This window comes from Molothrus ater, chromosome 11 (assembly GCF_012460135.2).
Source record: "Molothrus ater isolate BHLD 08-10-18 breed brown headed cowbird chromosome 11, BPBGC_Mater_1.1, whole genome shotgun sequence".
Lineage (NCBI taxonomy): Eukaryota > Metazoa > Chordata > Aves > Passeriformes > Icteridae > Molothrus > Molothrus ater.
In genome coordinates this window covers 7110003-7130617 of record NC_050488.2, presented here as the reverse complement: position 1 = coordinate 7130617, position 20615 = coordinate 7110003, and the positions used below count along the sequence as shown (strand labels likewise).

General features: G+C 54.2%; 1 protein-coding gene across 1 annotated transcript in view; it reads left to right on the top strand.

The window, feature by feature from the left end:
- TEX264 (testis expressed 264, ER-phagy receptor) overlaps positions 1-20615 on the top strand; it is a 39395-nt gene that overhangs the window by 15707 nt on the left and 3073 nt on the right. The window contains exon 5 of the mRNA XM_036391266.1: positions 15871-16042. Within this exon, the coding sequence (XP_036247159.1) occupies positions 15871-16042 (172 nt within the window). The remainder of the gene's footprint in view (positions 1-15870; positions 16043-20615) is intronic.

Genomic DNA, 20615 nt, shown 5'->3' with positions numbered 1-20615 from the left:
CTGGCTATGGGGCCTCCACCACATTCCTGTGGAGGCTTTTCCAGCTGGCAGATCAGCCCCAGATCTCTGCTACAGTGGGAACTTTCCTGTGACATCCAGCATTTTGACCCTATTGCTGTCCCAGCTCATTTTTCAGGAACATTTCCAAAGGCAGCTCCTGGAAAGAGAGTGAACTTCAAGTGCCTGCCCTCCCATGCATGCCAAACTGTGTGGGCATCCCTGATGGCCAAAGGCCTGGACCCCTGTTGGCTGTCACTCAGTGGTCCTGTTTGGAGGCATTTTGGTCCCAGGAGGGAGTAGGAATCCACCTCACCTTCCCAAGCTGCTGCTTTGGAAAGTTGGGAGAGCAGCCTTGCTCAACCTTGCAAAATTCTCACAGAGATGAATCTTCTCAGACAAAAGATTTGCTTCCCCTTCTTCTTTGCAGCGAGGATTAATGATCACGGGAGAAGCCGGGGATACTTCATACGGCTGTCCAAGGAAGAGGAAGAACTGAAATGGTTTGCCTTGGGCAAGGAGGGAGAGTAAAACACTACAGTGCTTTTCTGTCAGATCTCTTTATCGACTTGATCTGTACGTATGCTCTCCCCAGATGTATTTATAGAGAATCCCAGAGGATGCAATCGGTTCAAAAGGTTTTCTTTGTCAGGCATTGGAGACGTGTCCAGCTCTTTCCAGCAGCGACAGTGTCCTGAACCTTGGGGTCTTCCCCTCTTGACAGCTAGTCAATTAATTCAAGGATGAGATTGATCTGCCTCTCTGCAATTATTTTAGCTCAGTCCTAATGAGTTTTGTCTGGACAGGTTCTTCCCCATAGTCCTCTGAGCCAGACCTTACCAGCTGTGCCAGGCTTAAGAAATAGCAAAATGAACCCGATCAAATGAGAAACAGCTTCATAGAAATATTGCTCTTTTCCAACAAATGCTGTTGGCCCAGTTTCCCTGGCTGTGAAGCTCCCACTTTGAAACCTGTGGAGCAGGCAGATAATACACTTGAAAGCAGTGGCATTTTTACCTCCAGAAAAGGGACCATTGTGCTATGACTAACTTGCACTTTTTCAATTCTAGTTAGGTATAAAACGGTAGGAAAGGCCCCGCTTTGGGGAGGGCAGGAGAGTGAAAACATTTCCCTTCTGCAGTGAGTCAAAATATGGATGGATGAGTCGCGAGGTTGGGTGGTGATCGGATCACAGGGATGAAAGAACAAAATCAGTTCCTCCTCCTCCTCCTGCCTAGAACATGTGTGCCATAGGCAAGGCACAGCTTTGGGGCTGCACCAGAGGCTGGGGCACCAGTGAGGTGGCAGAGCCCAGCTGTTTGCTCTGAAGCAAAGGGTCACACTGGAAGTCCCTCAGGGTCTCTTTGTTTGACAGGGAGATACACACACACAGAGCTCTGTCAGCTCTGCCTGTCTGCAGCAGCTGCTGCCCTGTGGATGCTGTTGAATTGATGCTGCTGTGTGCTGGTGGCCCTGGGCAGAGGCAGCAGGCCAGGTGTGGAGTGAGAGGTGTGAAGTTCTGTGGAGCTGCTCACATCTTGGGGAGGCCTTCATGGGCTCAGCATGTGCTTTTCTTTTCTCTGTGCTGTTGCCTGATGGCCGTCACTCTGCCCAGATCCACAGGGAATCAGAGCCTTTGGGGAGTGGATGCAGGGTATGGAGAGGTGCAATGGTTCAGTGCAGACCTACTCACAGCCAGTATATCCCATCCTGCTTTGAGGAGCAAACACCCACTGCCTGTTTATTGTCAGGACAACCTGGATTGTCCCGACAGGCTGCCAAATCCTGGCCCTCTGAACTCTTCTGGATTTGCCAGGACTGGGTTCATCTTCATGGTATCCAGCTGCCTCAGCTGTTGAGGGCTCCAGAGCAGTTTGCAGACTGGTCTGTGAGCTCCTTGAAAAAGGAAGGTTGAGCAATGCTTAATTATTGGCTTGCAGGCTTTTGGAGAGTGCCTGTGAGCCCTCAGCTCTAGGACTCCTTTTGTGTCTTTTCCAGCATGTGGCAGTTGATTTCAGCCTGTGCTTCAGCCACACCAGGGAAAATCAGAGCCTGTAATAGAAATGTTGACAGTTTCTAACTCCACCACTCTTGCCTGGGGCTGGAAGGGATTACTCCAGATCAGAACTGCCCTGAGGCAGCTGATAGAGGTCTGCAGCATGGCAGGATGTCCAAGCTTCCTGAGCTGCTTCCCCTGCTCCATCCCAAGTGAGCCACAAGTCATGGCAGCTCTCTTCGTCTTCATGGCTGTTGTGCTGGGTGGGTCATCTGGCACCTCTCTGATTGCATGGGAACAAGGAAAGGCATTTGTCCCCCTGCTGTCAGACCACAGTGGGCAGAGGGATCAGTCTGCCTGGGGAGCATGAGCCAGTGGTTATCCTCTGTGGATTGAGTGCAGTGCCTGGTGTTGGTAAGAGATGGAAGGTACCTGTTACCCTCAAGAGTGGATCAGCACCTGATGGTGCCTCTAGTCCAACCCATTTCTTTGTCCCCAGCCCACCCAACGTTCACCTTTCTTGAGCTCGTCAGTGCTGTGGTGAGTGTGAGGACGCAGAGGCTCACACCTGGCTTGAGCAGGTGCATTTCTGCTGGGTTTGTCAGAGACAAGCTCTCCCTTAGGTAGGATGCCTCTGCCCTGCCAGGTCTGCTAGGCTGGGTGCATAGTCTGGAGAAGAATGTGCTTCCAGTACGGAGGAGAGGAACAAACCTTCCTAAGAGAGGAGATGATGATGGGAAGTCAGCTCTCCTGGGTACCAGAGAGAAACTAGTAGTGATTTGGAGCAAAGGCTCTCTACAGCTTTTGGGACAGAATCAGCCTCCTCTGGCACTGGGATGGCAAAAGAGAGATGCTGGGGCCTTGACATGGGGTTACTGATGAAGCTTGGAGTATGCTTGTCTTCCAGGCCACTGACATCTGAATCTTGCACATGTATGTTTTGCATGGCTGCCTCCTCCTAAAGCTCAGCAAGGCTCTGCTGATCTGAGGCTGAGCTCCAAATTAAATGACACCAAACAGCGTGGCTTTACATTTCAAAGGCTCAGAGCAGAAGGATGCCTGGGTCTTGCTGTCACTATGGAGTAATTGGAATGATTTTTTTTTTTTTTTGGCGGCTTGTACAATGACCACCAGGTGCTTGCTCCACAGACAGATGGTTTTACCTGCATCTTCTGCTAATGGGAGGACTTATAACAACCCTGCAGGGATGAAGAGGGGTGACAGAGCTCAGTACAGTAGAAACAGCAAGTTAGTAGCTGCTCTGCGTCCCTGGCTCTGGCTGCTTATCAGTGGTAACTCGTGGATGGGCACATTTGCATCACACAACCCCTGGAAATTTCTGCTTCTGTTCCCCCATTCCACACACCACCAACCAGAAAATCTCCTAGTACATTTTAAGTTGCTACTGTGTCTCTTTCCCTTCTCCTCACAGGGATGGACTTAGCAGAGGTGCTGTTTGAACGTCAAAGATGGAGCTCTAAGACAGCTGGGAGAGTGGTTGGTCTGGGAGCCCCAGTCCCAGCATGGCACTGGGGGCTGTTGCCTTTCAAATGAAACCTGAAGGGGTGTCCTGGCCCTGGGGGAGGAAGAGAATGTGTCATGGCTGATCACAGAGTGGCCCTGTCTGCAGCTGCCTGTTGGCTTCATTCAGCATTGCTGACAGGCTCTGTTCCCACTCTGTAGGGATGTAACATAACAACACCCTGGGAAGGCTGCAGGGAGGGAAACAATGGCCTCATTCCCAGTGTGGACACCTGCATTTTTTCCCTGCTACTGGATGGCTGGTTGCTATCATTAACTCAGGGCTTTATTTCTGCCTGGAGCTGATGGCAGGTCCTTGACATGCAGGAAGGTAGATATCTATCATCTGCTGGGGCCAGCTGCTCTGCTCTTCACGCTGTGCAGATTCACAGCTTGGGGTAAGGTCCTCCCAGTGATTCAGTAACCAGCCCGTGAGTTGGCAAAAGCTTATCAAGAGGTCAGTGTGGAGAAAGACTTGCTCAGGCACTTCTCAGTACAGGAATGAGCAAAACAGAATGGTGCTGTGGCTGCAGGAGCTGCCAGATGTTGTGGGCTCACAGTGGAGGAAACAGCCATCAGCTTCTCTCTGTTCTTGCATCTTCCTCCTCCTCTCTCACGTCATCTCTAGGAGCCAAGTTCACTTGTCCTGCCCAGGTCCTGCCACCCCAAGAAGCCACTGCCTTCATCTCCCAGGAGTTCCTCTTCAAAGCTGTCTCCTGGGGATAGCTACTTTGGGATCCATAGCATTGGCTCAGCTCTGGCTTTCTGCTGTGCCCTGGGGCACAGGACCAGTATCTGGGACAGAGCTGCACAGGCAGAGTACACTGCCTGCCCATGGCAAGCTGTGGCTGCTTGGGGAAGGGCAGAATGGGACAGAGGTGTAGATATTCTTCCCCAAAGGCCTCCCCATCCTCCAGGTACCCAGAGTTTGAGGAGGGGCATCAGCACTGGGAAGAGGAGGGATGTCCTCCAGGTCTCAGGGCACTAATGAGGATCTGGGGCAGCTCTGGTGGCTGCAGCTTTGTCTGCTGTGCTACCATCAGTGGTGTTACACAGGGCTGTGTATGGTTTGGGGTACCTGGGGGGGCAGAGCAGTGGTACAGATGGGGAGTTGGCTTCCCAGGAGAGAAAGATCTGGAAAGCTGAGTGGTGTGATGCATCTCCAGAGCATTACCAGCTCATGGAGCACATCTGGGAACATATGGGATCCTTGTGGAAAGACAGAGTCAGGCTGGGCTCTGTCCTTGCCTAACTGCTTTGATTTCTCCTCTTGATTGATCTGCACAGTCAAACTCACGATCCTGTGCTGGCAGAGGAGCAGTTGCCAGACTGCAAAGGTCGCTGGAAGCAGCTGCTCCCCTCCCCTGCTGCCTGTGTTGCCGGCAGCAGAGCCCGGCTTTGGAGGCGCTCAGTTTGTGTCAGGAGAGCCCGCTTTGGAGGCGCTCAGCTTGTGTCAGCAGAGCCCGGCTTTGGAGGTGCTCAGCTTGTGTCAGCAGAGCCCGGCTTTGGAGGTGCTCAGCTTGTGTCAGGAGAGCCTGGCTTTGGAGGTGCTCAGCTTGTGTCAGGAGAGCCCGGCTTTGGAGGTGCTCAGCTTGTGTCCCTGCTGGCCCCGCAGCCGCTGCCTCCCCGCACTCGGCACTGCAGCGGCTGCTCAGCAGGTGTGAGTGAGAGAGAGAGAGCAGCTCTGCTCTCCACACCAAGGTAATGAGCCCGCTGGGACCTGCACCGGGTCCCTGGTGGGCCAGGGAGGAGGAGGAGGAGAAAGCTGCAGAGGAAAGGCAGCATCACCTCGCCTTGCCACGCCCGCTCGCAGCGGGGCCGATGGAGAAGTGCGGCCAGCACGTGTGGCCGCTGAAATGGCGTGTTTGGGGACAGCTGGAGCTGTCCCTGGTGAATCTGCCCGGTGCCGCTGGTTGGCCTCCCTCACACCCCCTGCTCGCCTGGCCCGTGTTGCTGGCTCGTCCCGCATTGCAGCAGCCTCAGCCTGCCCGGTCTCTGTTCGCTCCGTGCCCGCCGGCGCTGGGGATGCGCTGGGGATTTCCCCGGGCCATCGTTACCGCCCGCGGCTGCAGCGGCTGCGGGCTCCGGGGGCTTCATTAGCCCAGCTCACCCGGGGAATTGTCAGCACAGAATTGTCAGCACACAGGAGCCCGCCAGAATCGCTGTCTCTTTGCCCTTTGCCAGGTTTTTGGGGAAGAGAGGTGCGAGCTCTTGGATGTGGGGGTTTGAAGGTGGCTTTGCTGGAAGCCTGCAGGGAAATGCCTCTTGTTCATTTGTAAGCATTCAGGAAGGAACTTGTTCCAAGCCCTGGCTTGCATTTAAAACATGGAGATATCTATTGATGGGGCAAGGGAAGGAGAGCAGGAGGGGCAGTGAGCCAAAGGTAACCAGTGCCCCATGAGTGTCTGCCCTACAGAGAGCCTGGTTGGGATCCCTGTCACCCAAGACAAGCCTGTGGGTGCAGGGTTTCCCTGAGCCAGAGCTCAGACAATATTTCTGCATAGTTGGCTGCACATAACTGATAGCTTTGAAGATCCTCCTGTCCTGGAAACTTGCTTTCTGACATCAGATTTGCCAAAGTGTTGTAATTGAGATGTGCTTAGGGATGTCGTGATCAGCTTGCCTATTCCTCCTCAGCAAACCAGGCTGAAACCCACTTGATCTCTTCCTCTGGATCTTCCTTGCCTTCCAAATGAGGCCAACAAGCCTGACAGTAAGTCCCTGTGGGTGGGCAGGGAGGACTATTTTGTCTGGGAATCAGGCAGTTGCATCGTGGCTTTGCCCTGGGCTGCTGGTGGCTTTATCTGTGCAAGTTCAACAAGGTTAAGTTCTTCAGCTTCCCTTTTTGGCTTTCTCAGCTGTGAAGGGATGGTGTGAGGCTGAGCTTAGCTCATCGTGAAATATATTCCATGAAGCCTGGGAGCTGGGGGCGTTGCAGAAAGACAAGGTTGTTCAAGGAGGTAGGAAGGGACAGGGAGGGTATTTATGCCACTTGTCCATTTTCCTCCTGGGGCCATTGATGTGACACCTGAGTTTGTCCTGGTGATTGAGGCTGTGGAAGAACAGCTAGAGATGCCTGCAGTCCAAAGAGCAAGAGGAAAGGGTTGAGGTTTGGAAGGGGCAGCTCAGATCTTGTCTCAGGAGACTGAGAGCCCCCATGTGCTGTGGGCACCAGGCTCAGCTGCTCCTGCTCCATGGCTGTTGCTTTGGCTTTGCTGCAAGAGGATTTCATGGCAGGACTCGTTGCAGGTGAGGACGTGTGTGAGAAGGCTGTGAACCACAAGCCTCCAGCTTGTCTGGACATTCTTGTTGCAGAAGGGCAAGTCCTCAAGTGATTGGTGGCCCAGGAGAGAAAGCCGTCAAGGTGGGTTGGGAATGTCCACCTGGATGAGGAGCTCTCCAAGCTATCCATGCAAGAAGATCTGTCACCACAAAGGTGAGCAGATCACTCTAGGTTAGGACTTAGTCTCCCTGTGAGGAACATGACAAAGACACAAGTTTTGGAGAGGCTCTGTTTACCTGTGTGGTGTCCCATGCAGGGTGGGAGGCTGCAGTGCAGAGGGCTGCCTGGCTGAGGCAGAACAGCAGGAGATGATCTTGGATGATGATCCCTTTCCTGAAAGGCCCTGCCTTGACAGGGGACAGAGAAATTGCCACAGCTGCTGCTCCTGGCAGCCTTGCCAAGGCAACAGAGCAGGCAAAGCGATTTAGCATTGCTCCAGTCATCCGTGGTGGCAGAGATCATTGCATCAACCCCTTCAGCATTGTGATTAATGCTGAAGAAGCATCCTGTGAGGGCTGGGAGGAGTGTGCTGGTCCCTGGAGATCCTTTCTCTGAAGCAGAGGCAGCCCTCTCCAGCTGTGGTCCTCCTCTCCCACAGACTCATCCTCCTCCTTTCGTGTGCAGCTGTTGATCCATGTGCTCCCATAGTGATGGAGTTCCTAAGAACTGAGACAGGAACCCAGCACTGGTTCCTCAGGAGAGGAGAGATTATGTGGATTTACACAGATTCCTTGTCTTGTGATGAAAATCTGGTGTTTGAGCTTCAGAATGGTTAAAATCAAAGTCCTCTTCAGAGAGCTTGTGCGTGGCTGTGATGGGGAAGGAGGAGAAGAAAATGGGAGGTGGTAGGGTCGGGTAGGAGGAAGAGTGTGAGAACGTTATTATGGAGCTCTGGGAAGCTGGTGAGTACCATCTCCCCATCTGGCATTTTATCCATTGTGGGTACAGGAGCAAGGCAGAACTTGGGAAAGTGGAAAGCACTGAGTCTTTAGGAAAACTAACTTTTTAAGTGCAAAAGTTTCCTTTACTTCTGCAACTCTCTGCCCCAGGACTAATTACCAACAAATAACTGTAACACCAGGGGGGACCCAAGCCCCATGAATTGTGTTTGTTTGCACCATCTGCTCTTTATTCTGCAGGTGACATTCCCTTAGTTGGGGGCAGTACCATCCATCCCTGGAAGCACACGGACTGATGTACCTGAACGTGTCTGGGCTGGCAGTTTTGTCCAAGGCTTGTCCTGCCCCCACACTGGGGGCTCTGACTGCCTGTGGCTACTTTCTGAGAGGCTTTATCTCACTGGGACTTGCTACCTGGCTCATCTCTGAAGGTGATGGATGCCTCTTTGTGTGCTGCAGGATTTCTCTTGCAGCTCAAGTGGGTGCTGGAAGAGGAAAAGGACCAGAGTGTGTCAGGGCCTCTAGTGAGGTAGGGCTGCAGCTTATTCCCTTTTGCTGGAGAGCAGGATGGGATCTCCATCCCAGGGAGGAGAATAGTGTTCATGACTCTCACAGTAGCTGCCAGCATGATCTGGGAGCCTGTGCCTGGTCCCTGCCAGCCCTCTCAGGGTGCTGGGATCTCCTGAACCCACCAACTCCCCTGGGCTCATTCCTTTAGCTCTCAGTTTGTCCGTGCCTGGCAGCTGCCACTCTGCAGGTCCTGCCTGGAGGAGCCAGGGGAGCAGCTGGGTGGCTCGGCCTGGGAAGCGCGGGCGGGCAAGGTGTAAATTGCATGGCGGGCTGCCTTCGCTGAGGTGAAAATGAAAAACTCTCCCAAGCTATCAAGCCCAGTGTTTCACAGCTCCCACCGTCCAAATGCACTCCCACTCCCTCTCACTGCTGCAGGGAGGATCTCGGGGGCTGGTTCTCTCCTGCCTGTCCTGGAGCCATGGCACTGCCACATCAGCAGGGCGGCGTGTCCTGGTTGCAGGCAGGATGGGGGGCCTGCTGTGGGAAGGGGGAAGTGTGCTGAGGGCAGGCAAGGATGCTGATGGTGTGGGAGGTGCTAATTGCCAGGCTCTGTATTCTGCTACCTGGAGGATTTGTTATCCTTTGGCGAGACTTTGTTTTCCGCTGCCATAGGGCTGGTGGTGGCACTTGTTCTTCCTGCTGGCTGATGGAAACGGCCTTTTCTTGATTGCAATAATATCACCTTCTGTTTCTGAAACACCTCACAGCCCAGAGGATTTGAAAGTAAAGTGCACGTGCGTGGGAGCAGTCTCACCACCCCTGAAGTGTGAGTTTCTCCAGGCTGGGAGGCAGCAGCTGTTCCCCAGCCCTTGGCAGCCTGGTGCTGCTGTGCTGTGCGCTGGAGCTGGCTCTGGCCTGCCCAGCTCCGTGTGCACCCTGCTGGAGCTGCTAGCTGAGATGTTGGGGTTTCCTTGATGTTTGAGGTATTACTGGTGTAAAGCATGTCTGCCTGCCTCTCCCTCCAGCAATTTGTCTTTGCTTCTGCCCAGCTGTCTATGAGGCCAATGGCTCTTCTCCAGCCTCTGGCTGCCCTTCATTGAACAGCCCTGAGCACCCAGGCTTCATCCCTGTCTCCCATTGTTAGGCTGTGGCCCAGCAGAGAGGACCAGAATCTGGGTTGGGTTTGGAAGGAATATTTAAAGGTCATCCAGTCCAGCCCCCCTGCTGTGGGCAGGGATGTCTTTCACTAGGAAGTTTGCTTAAAGCCCCATCCAGCCTGGCCTTGAACTCCTGGCTATGTCTGTGGGACATCCACAGCTTCTCTGGGCAACCTGTTCCAGTGCCTAACGACCTTCAGCACAAGGCATTTTGTGTCTGGTCTAACCTGCTAGCTTTTGCTTTAAAACCACTGCCCCTTGCCCTGTCACTACAGGCCCTGGTGAAAAATCTACATCTCTTACAAGCACACTTTAGGGCTACTCAAAGGCTTCTCCTGTCCAGGCTGAACAACCATAACTCTCTCAGTCTGTCTCCACAGCAGAGCTGTTCCAACCCTTGGACTGTTTCTGTGGCCTCCTGTGGATTTACCCTGGCATGTCCATGGCTGTCTCATGCAGGGGTCCCCAGAGCTGGAGGCAATATTCCAGGTGGAATTACAAGAGCAGAACTCATGGGAAACATCCCCCTCAGGCTGCTGTCCACACAACTTGTAGTGCAGCCCAGGAGATCTTTCACCCCAGGAGGAAGGGGTGCCTCTATTTTGCTTTCATCAGCTCACATGGGTGACTTGAAGCAGTGTCTAACCTCAAGCTGCTGTCTGAGCAAAGAGGAATGGAAACAGGGACATTCCCAGTCTGGGCCTGGGACAGAGGGATGGCCCAGCAAGGAGGAGAACACCAAAGGGGGCTGAGTGCTGTGCAAATGAATTGCAAAGCCTCTCAGGACTACCTAGCACCCGTGTTCTAAGATAAGCAGGGATGACACACCGAGCATGGAGTGTGTGAGGAAGCGAGGAGGATGTGGCACACAGCACAGCTCCCCCCAGTCCTAGCTGGTGGCTCAGTTTCAGCTTTTAATTTTAGCAACTGATTTAGGGCCGTTCAGCTCCACGCAGTTTTGTTGTTCCTTTAAAATCCCTGGGACTGAAGCGTCCGACTCCATCGCTGGGAGATGGAGAGGATGGCTGCCTCCAGCTGGAAGGAAGGTGTGGGGGAGTTGTGTTGTCTGGCATGTGAGGACAGGGCTGCTGGGTCGCCCGGGGGTCTCCCCACACTCTCCCAGGTGCCAGCTGACTTGCTGGCAGTGCCCAGAGCAGCCCCAGTGCCAGCAGCACAGGCAAGGGGAGCCTTGTGGCAGTGAGGCTGTGGTGGTGCCCTGGTGGCTGGGGGGATGCTGGTGAGCCCCCCCAACAGGCAGCAATCCCCAGAGATGGTCACAAGCCCCCTGTGTGTTTGCACCCTCCATCTATTCCTTCTTCAGGTGTGGCAGCATAATAAACAGAAGGGACTAAGCCCAGCTGCCTATGGAAAAGCTCCTCATGTGGTTGGTGTTGCTCCAGTGTCACAGCAGGATGTGGATGGAACCAGCTCCATGTGCCCTTATGCTTCCCTGCAATGGCAGCAGCACATCCTCTCACAACAGGAGCAAGGGTGAGCGGCAGTTCCAGGCACACTGTGCCAAAATGAAGTTTAGACAATCCCTGTGAACAACCCACAGCTTCTCCCTGAGTCTGGCCCTCCTGGGCACATGTCCTTTGGCCCCTCTGGGAAGTTGTTCTCTCGACTGGCTCTGTGCAGAGAGCAGTCAATGCTGAGGCTGGACCCTGCACTGTCAGCACTGTTGGCTTTCCCAGTGCCTCTGGGCAGGCTGCCAGGAGGGCAGCTCAGGGCTGCCTGGTTCTCCTAAGGGAGAAGAGGGTTTTTATCTGATGGGTGACAAGCTGCTTGCTCCCCATGGTTTTTCCAGTCCTGGCTGGGGTTTAACAGGCACATTTTTCACGTGTTGCAGGCAGAAGGTGCTCTTGCAGGGATGGGTGACAGGCACAAGCAATGGCTGTGTACCTATGGCACACAGATGGCTGGAGCATGAAGTGGACATCTCTGCAGTGGAGCCAGGAGCTGCTGGGCAGCATGAACAGCTCAGCCTCCAGCTCTGCTCCAGCAGGAAGCTTAGTGGTGGCATGAAAAACCTCTCCTCAACTGCTCCTACAGCATCAGTCCTGAAACAGGGACTCAGCGGGCTGGTGTGACTTAACCATCACCTTGTAAGTCATTCCAGGAGGTCACAGTAAGGAGTCAAGGGTGACAGAGAGCTTGTGGGGTGAAGTGGGGTGAGGACAGCAGCTGCCTCCCCACTGCCTTCCTGGCAGTACTAGAAGTGTTGTGGGTTCAGCTGCAGCCTGATTGCCAGCGTGCCCGTGCATGGCAAGGATCCAGAGAGCATCCACAAGGCTCATTTGTGGTCTCCTAACAAGATGAATTCTTGCAGCAGTGGGAGATGAAGCAAATCCAGTTGGTGACATTTGAATTCCTGAGCAGTTGAACCTGGCAGAGTGACAAAGACAGTCCCTGCAGTGCCCCAGCTCATCTTCTGCTTCCCAGCAGGTGCTGAGGGCCATGGTGTGACACGAGCACCCTGCCACCTCCTTCTGCCTTTGCACAATTCCGCTGGGATTTTAATGACTGCAGGTCATGTCTTGGACACCTTGTCATGTCCTCTGTAGCCCTGGGACTGCTCTTGTGCTCACCCAGGAAAGTGGGGGCATCTTCCCCCTGGGAGGCTGTGCCCAAAAGCCATATCATGAGCACACATTGTGACCTTAAGGACAAGTAGGGGGAGGAAGATTTGTGCTGATGAATAGCTGCCACCTCCTGCTGCTGGGGAAGGTCTCCCAAAACTCTGGCCATTGCATAATCCTGTCCTTTCTGATGCATGAGGCATGGGGATGCTCCATTCCTAGCAGGATGAGAGTGACCTGGAGGAAATCCTGCAGTCAGTACGTGGTGGGAGGTGATATGGAACCCGAGGTTAAAGATTGGGCGAGGTGCTGTTCCATCTGGGAAAGAGGAGTGCAAGAGTCTTCCCTTACGTAACGCCTTGATCCTGAGAAGGTGGTGAGCAGCACCCCACCACGTTCCTCAGATGGGCTGAGAGGGAGTTGGCTTCATGGGAAGCATGGGTCTGATGTGGCAGGAATATGCTGGAGCTGCTCTTCTGTCAGAACTGATCTTGTGGACTCTGGATGCATTTGTGTGTGTAGATGGGCTGTATGGATTATGTGCAATGAATCCCCTGTTTCAGGTGCCATGGGGAGGGTCCTGCATAGAAATCAGCCCTGAATGCTGCTGCACTGCTGCCTCTGTCTTTGCTGGCCATAGGAAGGGAGAGCTCCTGGCAGAGGCTGAGGAGGGAGGTGGCACTGCACGACCTTGCAAAGGGACAAGTCCTCTTTCCTGCCCCACTTACTGGTCCTGTTGTCACAGCCAGCAGCCTGACACTGACAGTGTCCCACTGTTCAGATCTCGCTGAGCTCCTCCACCCGTGTGAGACTGCATTGGATTTGACTGGAGGGCTCTGCCTTGCAAACTCCACATTCCCCTTACTGCTCCATCTGTTGGCTTGGTGGCACAGCCAGCCGGGGGCTCCCTTCTCAGTGGCAGTGCTATACTGCCTGTTGAGCCTTTCTGTTGTTTTGCCATGTTGTTGAGCCTTTGCTAATTCGCTCTCTTCCCACACCTTTGCCTTTGAGCTCTGCTCTCCAATCTCTCTGGGTTGTTTCTTTTCATTGCAGTGTCTCTCTCCATGGGGATAATCCCAAACTCACTGTGTCACCAGCCTCTTTTGCACTTTGCTGCACTATTCGTGCCTGGCCTCTGCCTGCTTCCTAATCTCCTTTGGTATGATCACAAGGCTGATCTCCCACCCCCTTTAGATGATCCCCTTATCCATTTCCACTGTCATGGCTCCCCACCTCATTGCTCATTTCTCAAGCCTTTATGCAGCCTCATCCAGGCTGGACAGGACAGCATCCCCAGCTGCAACGTCCCTGCTCCTCCTTGGGGACATTGTCCTCTCCCGAGCCCACCTGCCAGTGCTGAGCTCTGCAGCAGCCCTGCCAGAGGCTGGGTTTCTCTGGGAAGAAGCGTAGAAGCAGAGGCCAGCTCACTAGCCTGGCTTCCAGATTAATTTGTACAGACATAAACTAGCACCCCCAGGCTCTGGTTTCCCTCCATTTCATTTTGGGAAAAACCCTGGATGAACTGAGAAGAAATCAAGTATTGTAGCTGTCCTTAATGAGGCAGGCATGGGTATTGACAGTGAGTGTTCAGCCACTTTGGCATGGTCCCCAGCCATGGGCTTTGGGCTGGACCCCTGGGCTCTTCTGGCTTCAGGGACACAGAGCTGCTCCTGGCAGGGTGGAACATCCTTGTCTTTTTTATAGGATAATCTTGAGTGTGAAGCAGCATTCGGCTCAAGAGCCAGTCCTGCTCTTCATTCGTGTGCACATTTTTATTCCTTAAAGCACCAAGATTCCCACATTTTGTATGGGCAGAGAGGGTGTTGTTCTTGTTTTGGGGGTGCCACTACTATGTCTGTGTAGTTGGAAGTTGTAGCAGCCTAGAGTGGATTGTATGGAGAGGATATGTCCCAGATCCACTCTTTTGGAACCTTAGGAGGGGCTTTGGAAAGTCAGCTTGGGATGTTTTGAAGGCCAGACTGGAGCCCTGAGGATTTGGACTGGTTGGAGATCTCACATGAAGTTAATGAAGGTCTCTTTGCTCTAAGACCCTTTGAGTTGTCCTTGTCTGCATGAAGTGATGGAGGGCCAGCTGGATTTGTCCAAAAAACCCTGCAAATCCTGGAGGTACCTATCTCTGGTGTGTGTTGCAGTAACCTAAAATAGGGAGCTGAGCTGGAGGTTGGTGGATGGGCTTGTGGTTGGCAGAGCAAGGGGCAGAGCGGCGGGGAGGGCTCTTGTCTGCCTTGGTGCTGAAAAAGCAGGAGTGATATGAGCCGCCTCTGCTCTGCTGCTAAAAACAACCCAGCTTGTTGTTATTTAATGCAGTTTTGATCTGCAGGCCCCAGTGTTTCACCTGCCTGCAAGTGGGAACTCCAAACTCCAAGTGCCTTGGAAGCCCGCCTGCGTCCCTGCGTGTCCCTGCAGCATGGGACGGGAAATGTGGTTCCTCCTCGGCTGGAGGAGGCACTGCTGGAATTCAGGCTGGAAGGCATTGGGATGGGACAGGTGAAGCTTCTCTTGGGGTCATGTTTCTGCCACTGAGGTGTTTCTGGGTAAACTGGGCCTCTGCAGTGCCAGATCCTGCAGGCTTTCCCAGGAAAATGGACCCAAAAACTGCTCCTGTGGGATTTCTGCCTGTATTTCTTGTACAGCATCGTGGCAGCATGGAGGTGGCTCTTCAGGTGGTACAGCAGCCAGCACTGGGGAGAGGGTCAGTGTTGGCTCATGTCTGTTGTGGATCCTGCCTGGTGCCACCATTAGTCTGGGAAATAAATTATTCTTAAATCACATTGGTCCATCCCCAGGGCTGAAAGGAGTCAGGTTTTTGTAAGGTCATGATTGATGTGTCCATAGAGCTCATTCTTGGTGTGGGGCCAGCTCTGGCAACAGAGAGCCCCAGAGGGATGTGGACCCTGCTGGAGGATGTGCAAACAAGCCACACCAGCAGGCCATGACAGAGGAGAATAGTTGAGGCAGAGAGGAAAATCACTGGGTCAAGGAAGAAGAAGAGGATAATCAGGGCAAGAGGGAGGAAGAGAATAGCTGGGGCAGGGAGGAGGAGGAGCAGGAGGAGGATGATAACCAAGGTGGTTGCAGGGTTAAATAAAAGCTGTCAGTGATTTGAAAAGGGGAAAGAAAGAAAAAGAAAACCCGCTAAAGAGACACTCTCCTTTCTCACCCGGCTTGTAATCAGCCGCCCCCTCTGCCAGCGAGCAGCTGGCGGGCGGGCGGGCAAGGAGGGGGTGGCAGGAGGGTCCAGCTGCTCCTCGCCTGTCCCCAGCACCCCAGGAGTCCCCAGAGCCCCGGCTCAGCACGGGCTGCACAGCCAGGGGACATGCCTCTGTCACGGGGCCCTGACAGGCTGGGGTCTTGAGGGGCACTGCCGGGGGGGTGGGGTGACGAAAAGGAGGAGGGGGACTTGTCTGAAATGCCAGGGATTCATCTCCCACTCCCCCTGCCCTCGTGGTTCTTAAAGGAGCTGCTTGAGCTGTCGGCTCTGGATTATATTAATTAGCAGAGTAGTGCCTGTTCATGGGACTGTGCTGTTTGTGGGGCTGTGCTGCCAGCAGGAACTGGAGATCTGGCAGGTCTGTGTGAAGCAGCTGCCTGGCTCCCCAAAACCTCTCACTCCAGCCCAAAATAAGCACATCAAAACCAAGGCTGAGCTGGGGGTTCTTCAGCATCTCCTCCTGGAGCCCAGCTGGCTGCTTACCTTCTGGGCCAAACCTGCCTGCCCTGGTACCTGGGGCTGCTGTGGTAGGGAAAGCAGCATCATGGTTTGGGATGGCACCCTCTGCTCCTCCCTAGGCCTCCACACCTGTGGGCAAAGAGGATCAGGCTGACCTGGCTGGGCTGGCAGGTGGGGGAGCTGCTGGGGTGGGGGGCGAGGACACATCCCTGCCCATGGCTACTTTGTGTCTTCCAGGAGAGGAAGCTGTGTGCCCACCCCCGGATCGAGATCTACAAGCAGGACCGCATCTACTTCGTGTGTCCCCTTGCCCGCCAAGGAGACTTCTATGTGCCTGAAATGAAAGAGCTGGAGAGGAAGAGCAGGGCTGCTGCAGCTGTGGCTGAGGATGCCCAGACAGACATCACAGGTATCCATGGCTTTGCACAGGCTCCATCTTCATCAGCCCTCACAGAGGTGGGGTCCTGGTATCCCCAGTCCTGCTGCCTGGGCAGAGGGGGACTGGCCTGTGCCCACCTGGTACCCAGCCGGAGTCTCAGCACACCTCTCCCCCTCAGCCCAAGGATCTGAGATGACATCCCCTGAGATGTCATGGCATGCCTTGAGGAGCACCCAGGAGCCCTTGCAGTTTTGGGTTAAGCCACTGGCCCACTGTTGTCAGCACAGAGCTGGATCTCACAGTTTTTAGTTGCAGCTGGGCTTGTTTTTCTCTTTGTCATATACATCTTCCTTGATCTCATCTTCATCTGTTACATGTTGGGATTGCAAAGAGCTTAAATACCAGGTTGCTGTAGCTCGTGGTGGAGTTGCCTGAGAGCATCTGCTCAGCAAGATTTGTTGGAGCCTGGATGTATTCATACAGGAAGGGACCACAATGGCTGTAGGCGCAGAACAGCAGTGCTATAGTAACCCAAAATGCTAGTTGCCTTCAGCAGCCCACATGCTCCCGTGCCTGCAAGATGTAGGAGCTGGCTGTCCAAGCATTCCCAGGCACTGGACAGCACATCTGAGCTGGCTGCTGGCAGGGGCCTCCCCCCTGCCCCACGGGTTGCCCACGCTTGTGTAATGGGCATGAAAAAACCATGAGGGCTGTGCTCGCCTCACGGGCACTTGGGTCATTTGCTTCAACACATCTTCAGGTTTGGGTCGCTTTAATTCTTAATCACATAAAAGCAAGCCTGGGAATTGCTTTCTGGGAGCTGTGTCCATTTAGTGTTGCAATGAGGAGTCTAATTGGAGCTGTTTCCCAGCCCTTCCAGGGCCCCTGTTAGCACGGTGCTCACTTGTCTGCCTTGTGTTGGGGCTCTTCTCTTTGTCTGCCTTGTGTTGGGGCAGCACCAGCCCTGCTGGGGCCAAGAGAGGTGCCCCAAAGCCCACTCACTCTGACAGCTTCCCCTTGGTTTTGGAGAGGGATGGCAGGATCCATGGGAGCAAAAGCAGCTCGAGGGTGGTGCCTCCATAGCTGTGTGTGCTCATGTGCTCTGCTCAGGGGGTGCAAGATCCCAGAGCACAGCCAGGGGTGCTCGGAGCAGCCACTGCTCTGTGGCTGCCTCACTGCTTTCCCTGGGGTGCCACTGCCAGCATGCCCACAGAGGGAGTCCTCTGCCCTGCTGGAAGAAGGACTAGGAAGGTCTTCCCAGTTTTAGAAGGCAAATTACACTGGACTTTCTCACTCTGGGCCGGGCTCCCCAGCAGCAACTCTGGGCCAGCTCCTCCACCATCCCTTCCCTTCCAGGCACGTAGATGAACTTTTGTCAGTGCAATCTGATGCAGTGCCATCTGCTGAGTCTGCACAAAACCAACTTCAAATAATAATACCTGTGAGGCTGGCTCTGCCTGCAACACTAAAGAGTTGGGCTTGGATGATTGTCACTGCTGGCACAATGGCAGAGCCACATCTGATGGGGTGCCACATCCTTGCTCTGGCTGAGCATGTAGCAAGCCTATGGGTGGCTTGTGCAGCTCCTGCCTGAGGGCTTTGGTGGTCCCAGAAGATTACACCTTATGGAATGAGACTGATCCTTCCTTCCCAACAATTTTATGTGCTGGGATCTGTGCAACCACCTCTGAGTTGGAGAAAGAGAATCCTCTTTTCCCATCCTTTTTTAGCCTTCCTCCCTGGGCAGTCCCTCTAGAAGCAAGCTCCAGTTAGTCACAGCCCCTTCAAGAGGCATGATGGACATGGCATCTTGATGACCCAGCAGATCCCAGGATGTCTAGGACAGTTTTCAAGCTTTCCTCTGCCAGCTGGAGGGTGGGCACAGCAATGTCACCACCTGCCTGTCAGCATGATCTCTGCTCAACCTCAGTTGCTTATATTTGGGTTATTTCTTGATCCTTCTCAGGTTTGAATGGATGTTTCAAATGGTCCTGCTCTGCTGGAGGCTCAGAAAGTGCTCCTGGGACAGTGGGGGCAGGTGGCAGTCCCTGATGGTGGCTGTCAGATCCTCTGGCTGTGCCAGAGCTGCACAAATCCAGGTGTAGATCTTTGATACCCAGTTGTGCCTCAATGGATAAGTGGAGACTGGGAAGGTTCTGAGCCTCATTTCCTCTCCCAAAGGCAGCTGAGGCTGCTCTGTGCACAGAAGCTTTGGGCTGTGTGTCCTCATGTGGTAGCAAAAGAAGCCTCCTCTTTTCCCCTCCCAAAATACTGAGATAAGAGCATTGAGTGTGATTTCAGTATGGACACTATGTTGAGTAACACTCTGTGTGAACACACCACTGGTCACTCACAGCTCAAGAAACTCCCCACCAGCAGCTGGATTATGCTTTCTTTGAATTAAAGACTTGAGAAGTTCCAAGTGGAAGGTGTTGCCATTTCTCCTCACCTGTCACTGTGGCTGGTGCCAGACACTACCAAGCGACTTGAAAGTGTAAGAAAAGCTTGGATTTGTTTTCTCAAGCCTCCTGACCTTGGAGCTCATCTCTCTGTTTAGGCTGTCACCTGCTGTCCTTGCTCCTGAGCTCACCCTGGGAGGTGCTGGTGCCTGTGGCTGTGAGCAAGTGGCACAAAGGCTGTGGGACATGGTCTGGGCTCTCTGCTTTCTGTGCTGCTCTGCACAGAGCAGGGTGCTGGCAGCTCTGCTGAGGACAGACACACTCAACACACAGGGAAGGGGCCGGGGGCTGTGGCTGCCTCTGCACCAATTCCGTCCCTTCTTCGCCATGGTCAGGGTCGTTGGAAAGACAGGAAGGTTTTAGGAAGGCGGCTGATGGGTCTGCAGGGGGCCAGTGTCAATCAGGATCAGTTGTTTTGTGCTTAATTGTTTTCTGGGGCGGGTCCTCGCTGCCGGCTCCCTCCCAGCGGCGCTCTGCAGTGACCCCGCTGCTGCGCCTGGAAGGTGGAAGCAAACAAAAGCAGCCTCTCCACACGGGCTGACTGGCATGAATACAGATGGTTCCCGAGCATGTGGCTCTGCCCAGAACCTCAGGTGCTCATTTTCATGGAGCAGAGTCTGTCCCACAGCATTCAGGTACAAACGATGGCATCACACACTGAGCTCCAATGCCACGGAGGAGCAACTTTCCTGGTGTGTTCTGCCTCATCCTTGCTTGCTTCCATCCTTCAAAGAGCCCTGCCTGTTCCTGCCCGACTCTACATCCTGGGAAGGGCCTCAGTCCCTCTCCTGGTGGCTTGTGGGTGAGCTTCAGCAGTCATGGATGAGCTGTGCCCTCTGGGAGCATGCTGTATTCAGGGGTGATGAATATTTGATGGAATGAGGGGAAGGAAGGGGCCCAGGAGCACCAGGAGTTCTGCTCAGGCATCAGAGTGGCACAGGGTGGTGCAGGAGGAGAGCCTGCCCTCATTCTGGATTTGGGAATGTCAGTGCCTGGTATGGCACAGGGCTGAACTGTCTGGGGAGGCAGCTCCCCACCAGGCTCATTGGCACTGTGGGGTGAGTGGTTCCCATTGCACCCATCCCTGGCTGGCCTCTTGGAGTTGGCTGCTTGATATCCCTTCTCCTGGCTTTAGGGGGACTCCTTAACACCCTATCATGGTTCACCCCAGGCTGTGCCTCTATTTCCCAAAGGAAAACTCCTGGGTTCCATGTTCCTGCTGAATGAGAGTGCAGTGGGATGGCTGTGCCATCCTTGAGGGAGCAAGGTCAAGGGTGAGTTTCAATGGATGGCTGCTGCCTCACAATGTGCCAGGGGGAAAAGCCATGCTGGATCAGGGTGCTGGACTGGTTCCTGGTGTAAGGACCAGCCTTGGGAAGGTGGATACAAGGAATGGGTCATGGGAGGACCAGACAAGGTGTGTGGGAGGATGGACAAGTGGGTGGAAGGGGTGTGCCTGTGAGGTGAGGGCTGAATCCCTGCTTGCCCTCCCACAGGGCTTTGGTTGCCCTCTCAGAGACCCTTGCACTGCCTTCCTGGCCTCCCTGTCAGGACAGCTGGGTGTTCCTGCCACATTCCCCTGTCAGAGCTGACCCCACATGGTCCCTGGCAGCAGCAGCTCTGTTGCCCTGCCCACCCCAGACATTTATCCTGGCCAGGCTGAGTGGCCATGCCAGAGCCACCCTTTTCCTGTGCAGAGGAGAGCAAGGCTGCTGAACTGGGCAGATTTGCCAGCTGAGGCTGCTCGACCATGATCAGAAGTGACAGAGCAGTGACAAAGTGCCTGGCTGAAGGGAAACAGGACTCGATTTATTGTCACCCTTGGAGCAAGGGAGAGGAAGGTGGCTATGAGAGCAAGGACAGCAGTGCTTTCCCACAGTGGTGGCTTGGAGCAGTGTGTAGGTCAGCTTCATCCCTGTCTTCTTCTTCTTCCTGAGCTGCTCCTCCTCAGGAGCTTCTTTGCTTTGTGTCATGGGGTTTCATGACAGCTTCTGAGCCAAAATGTTCCCTGGGGTGCCAGGGGAGAGGTGCTGAGCAGGAAGGGCACTGCTCGGGGGGCTGGTGTCACTCCTGTCCCCTGGGATCTTAGAGGGACACAAGATGGCCACACATGACATGAGCTGTCATGAAGCCATGGTGGGAAC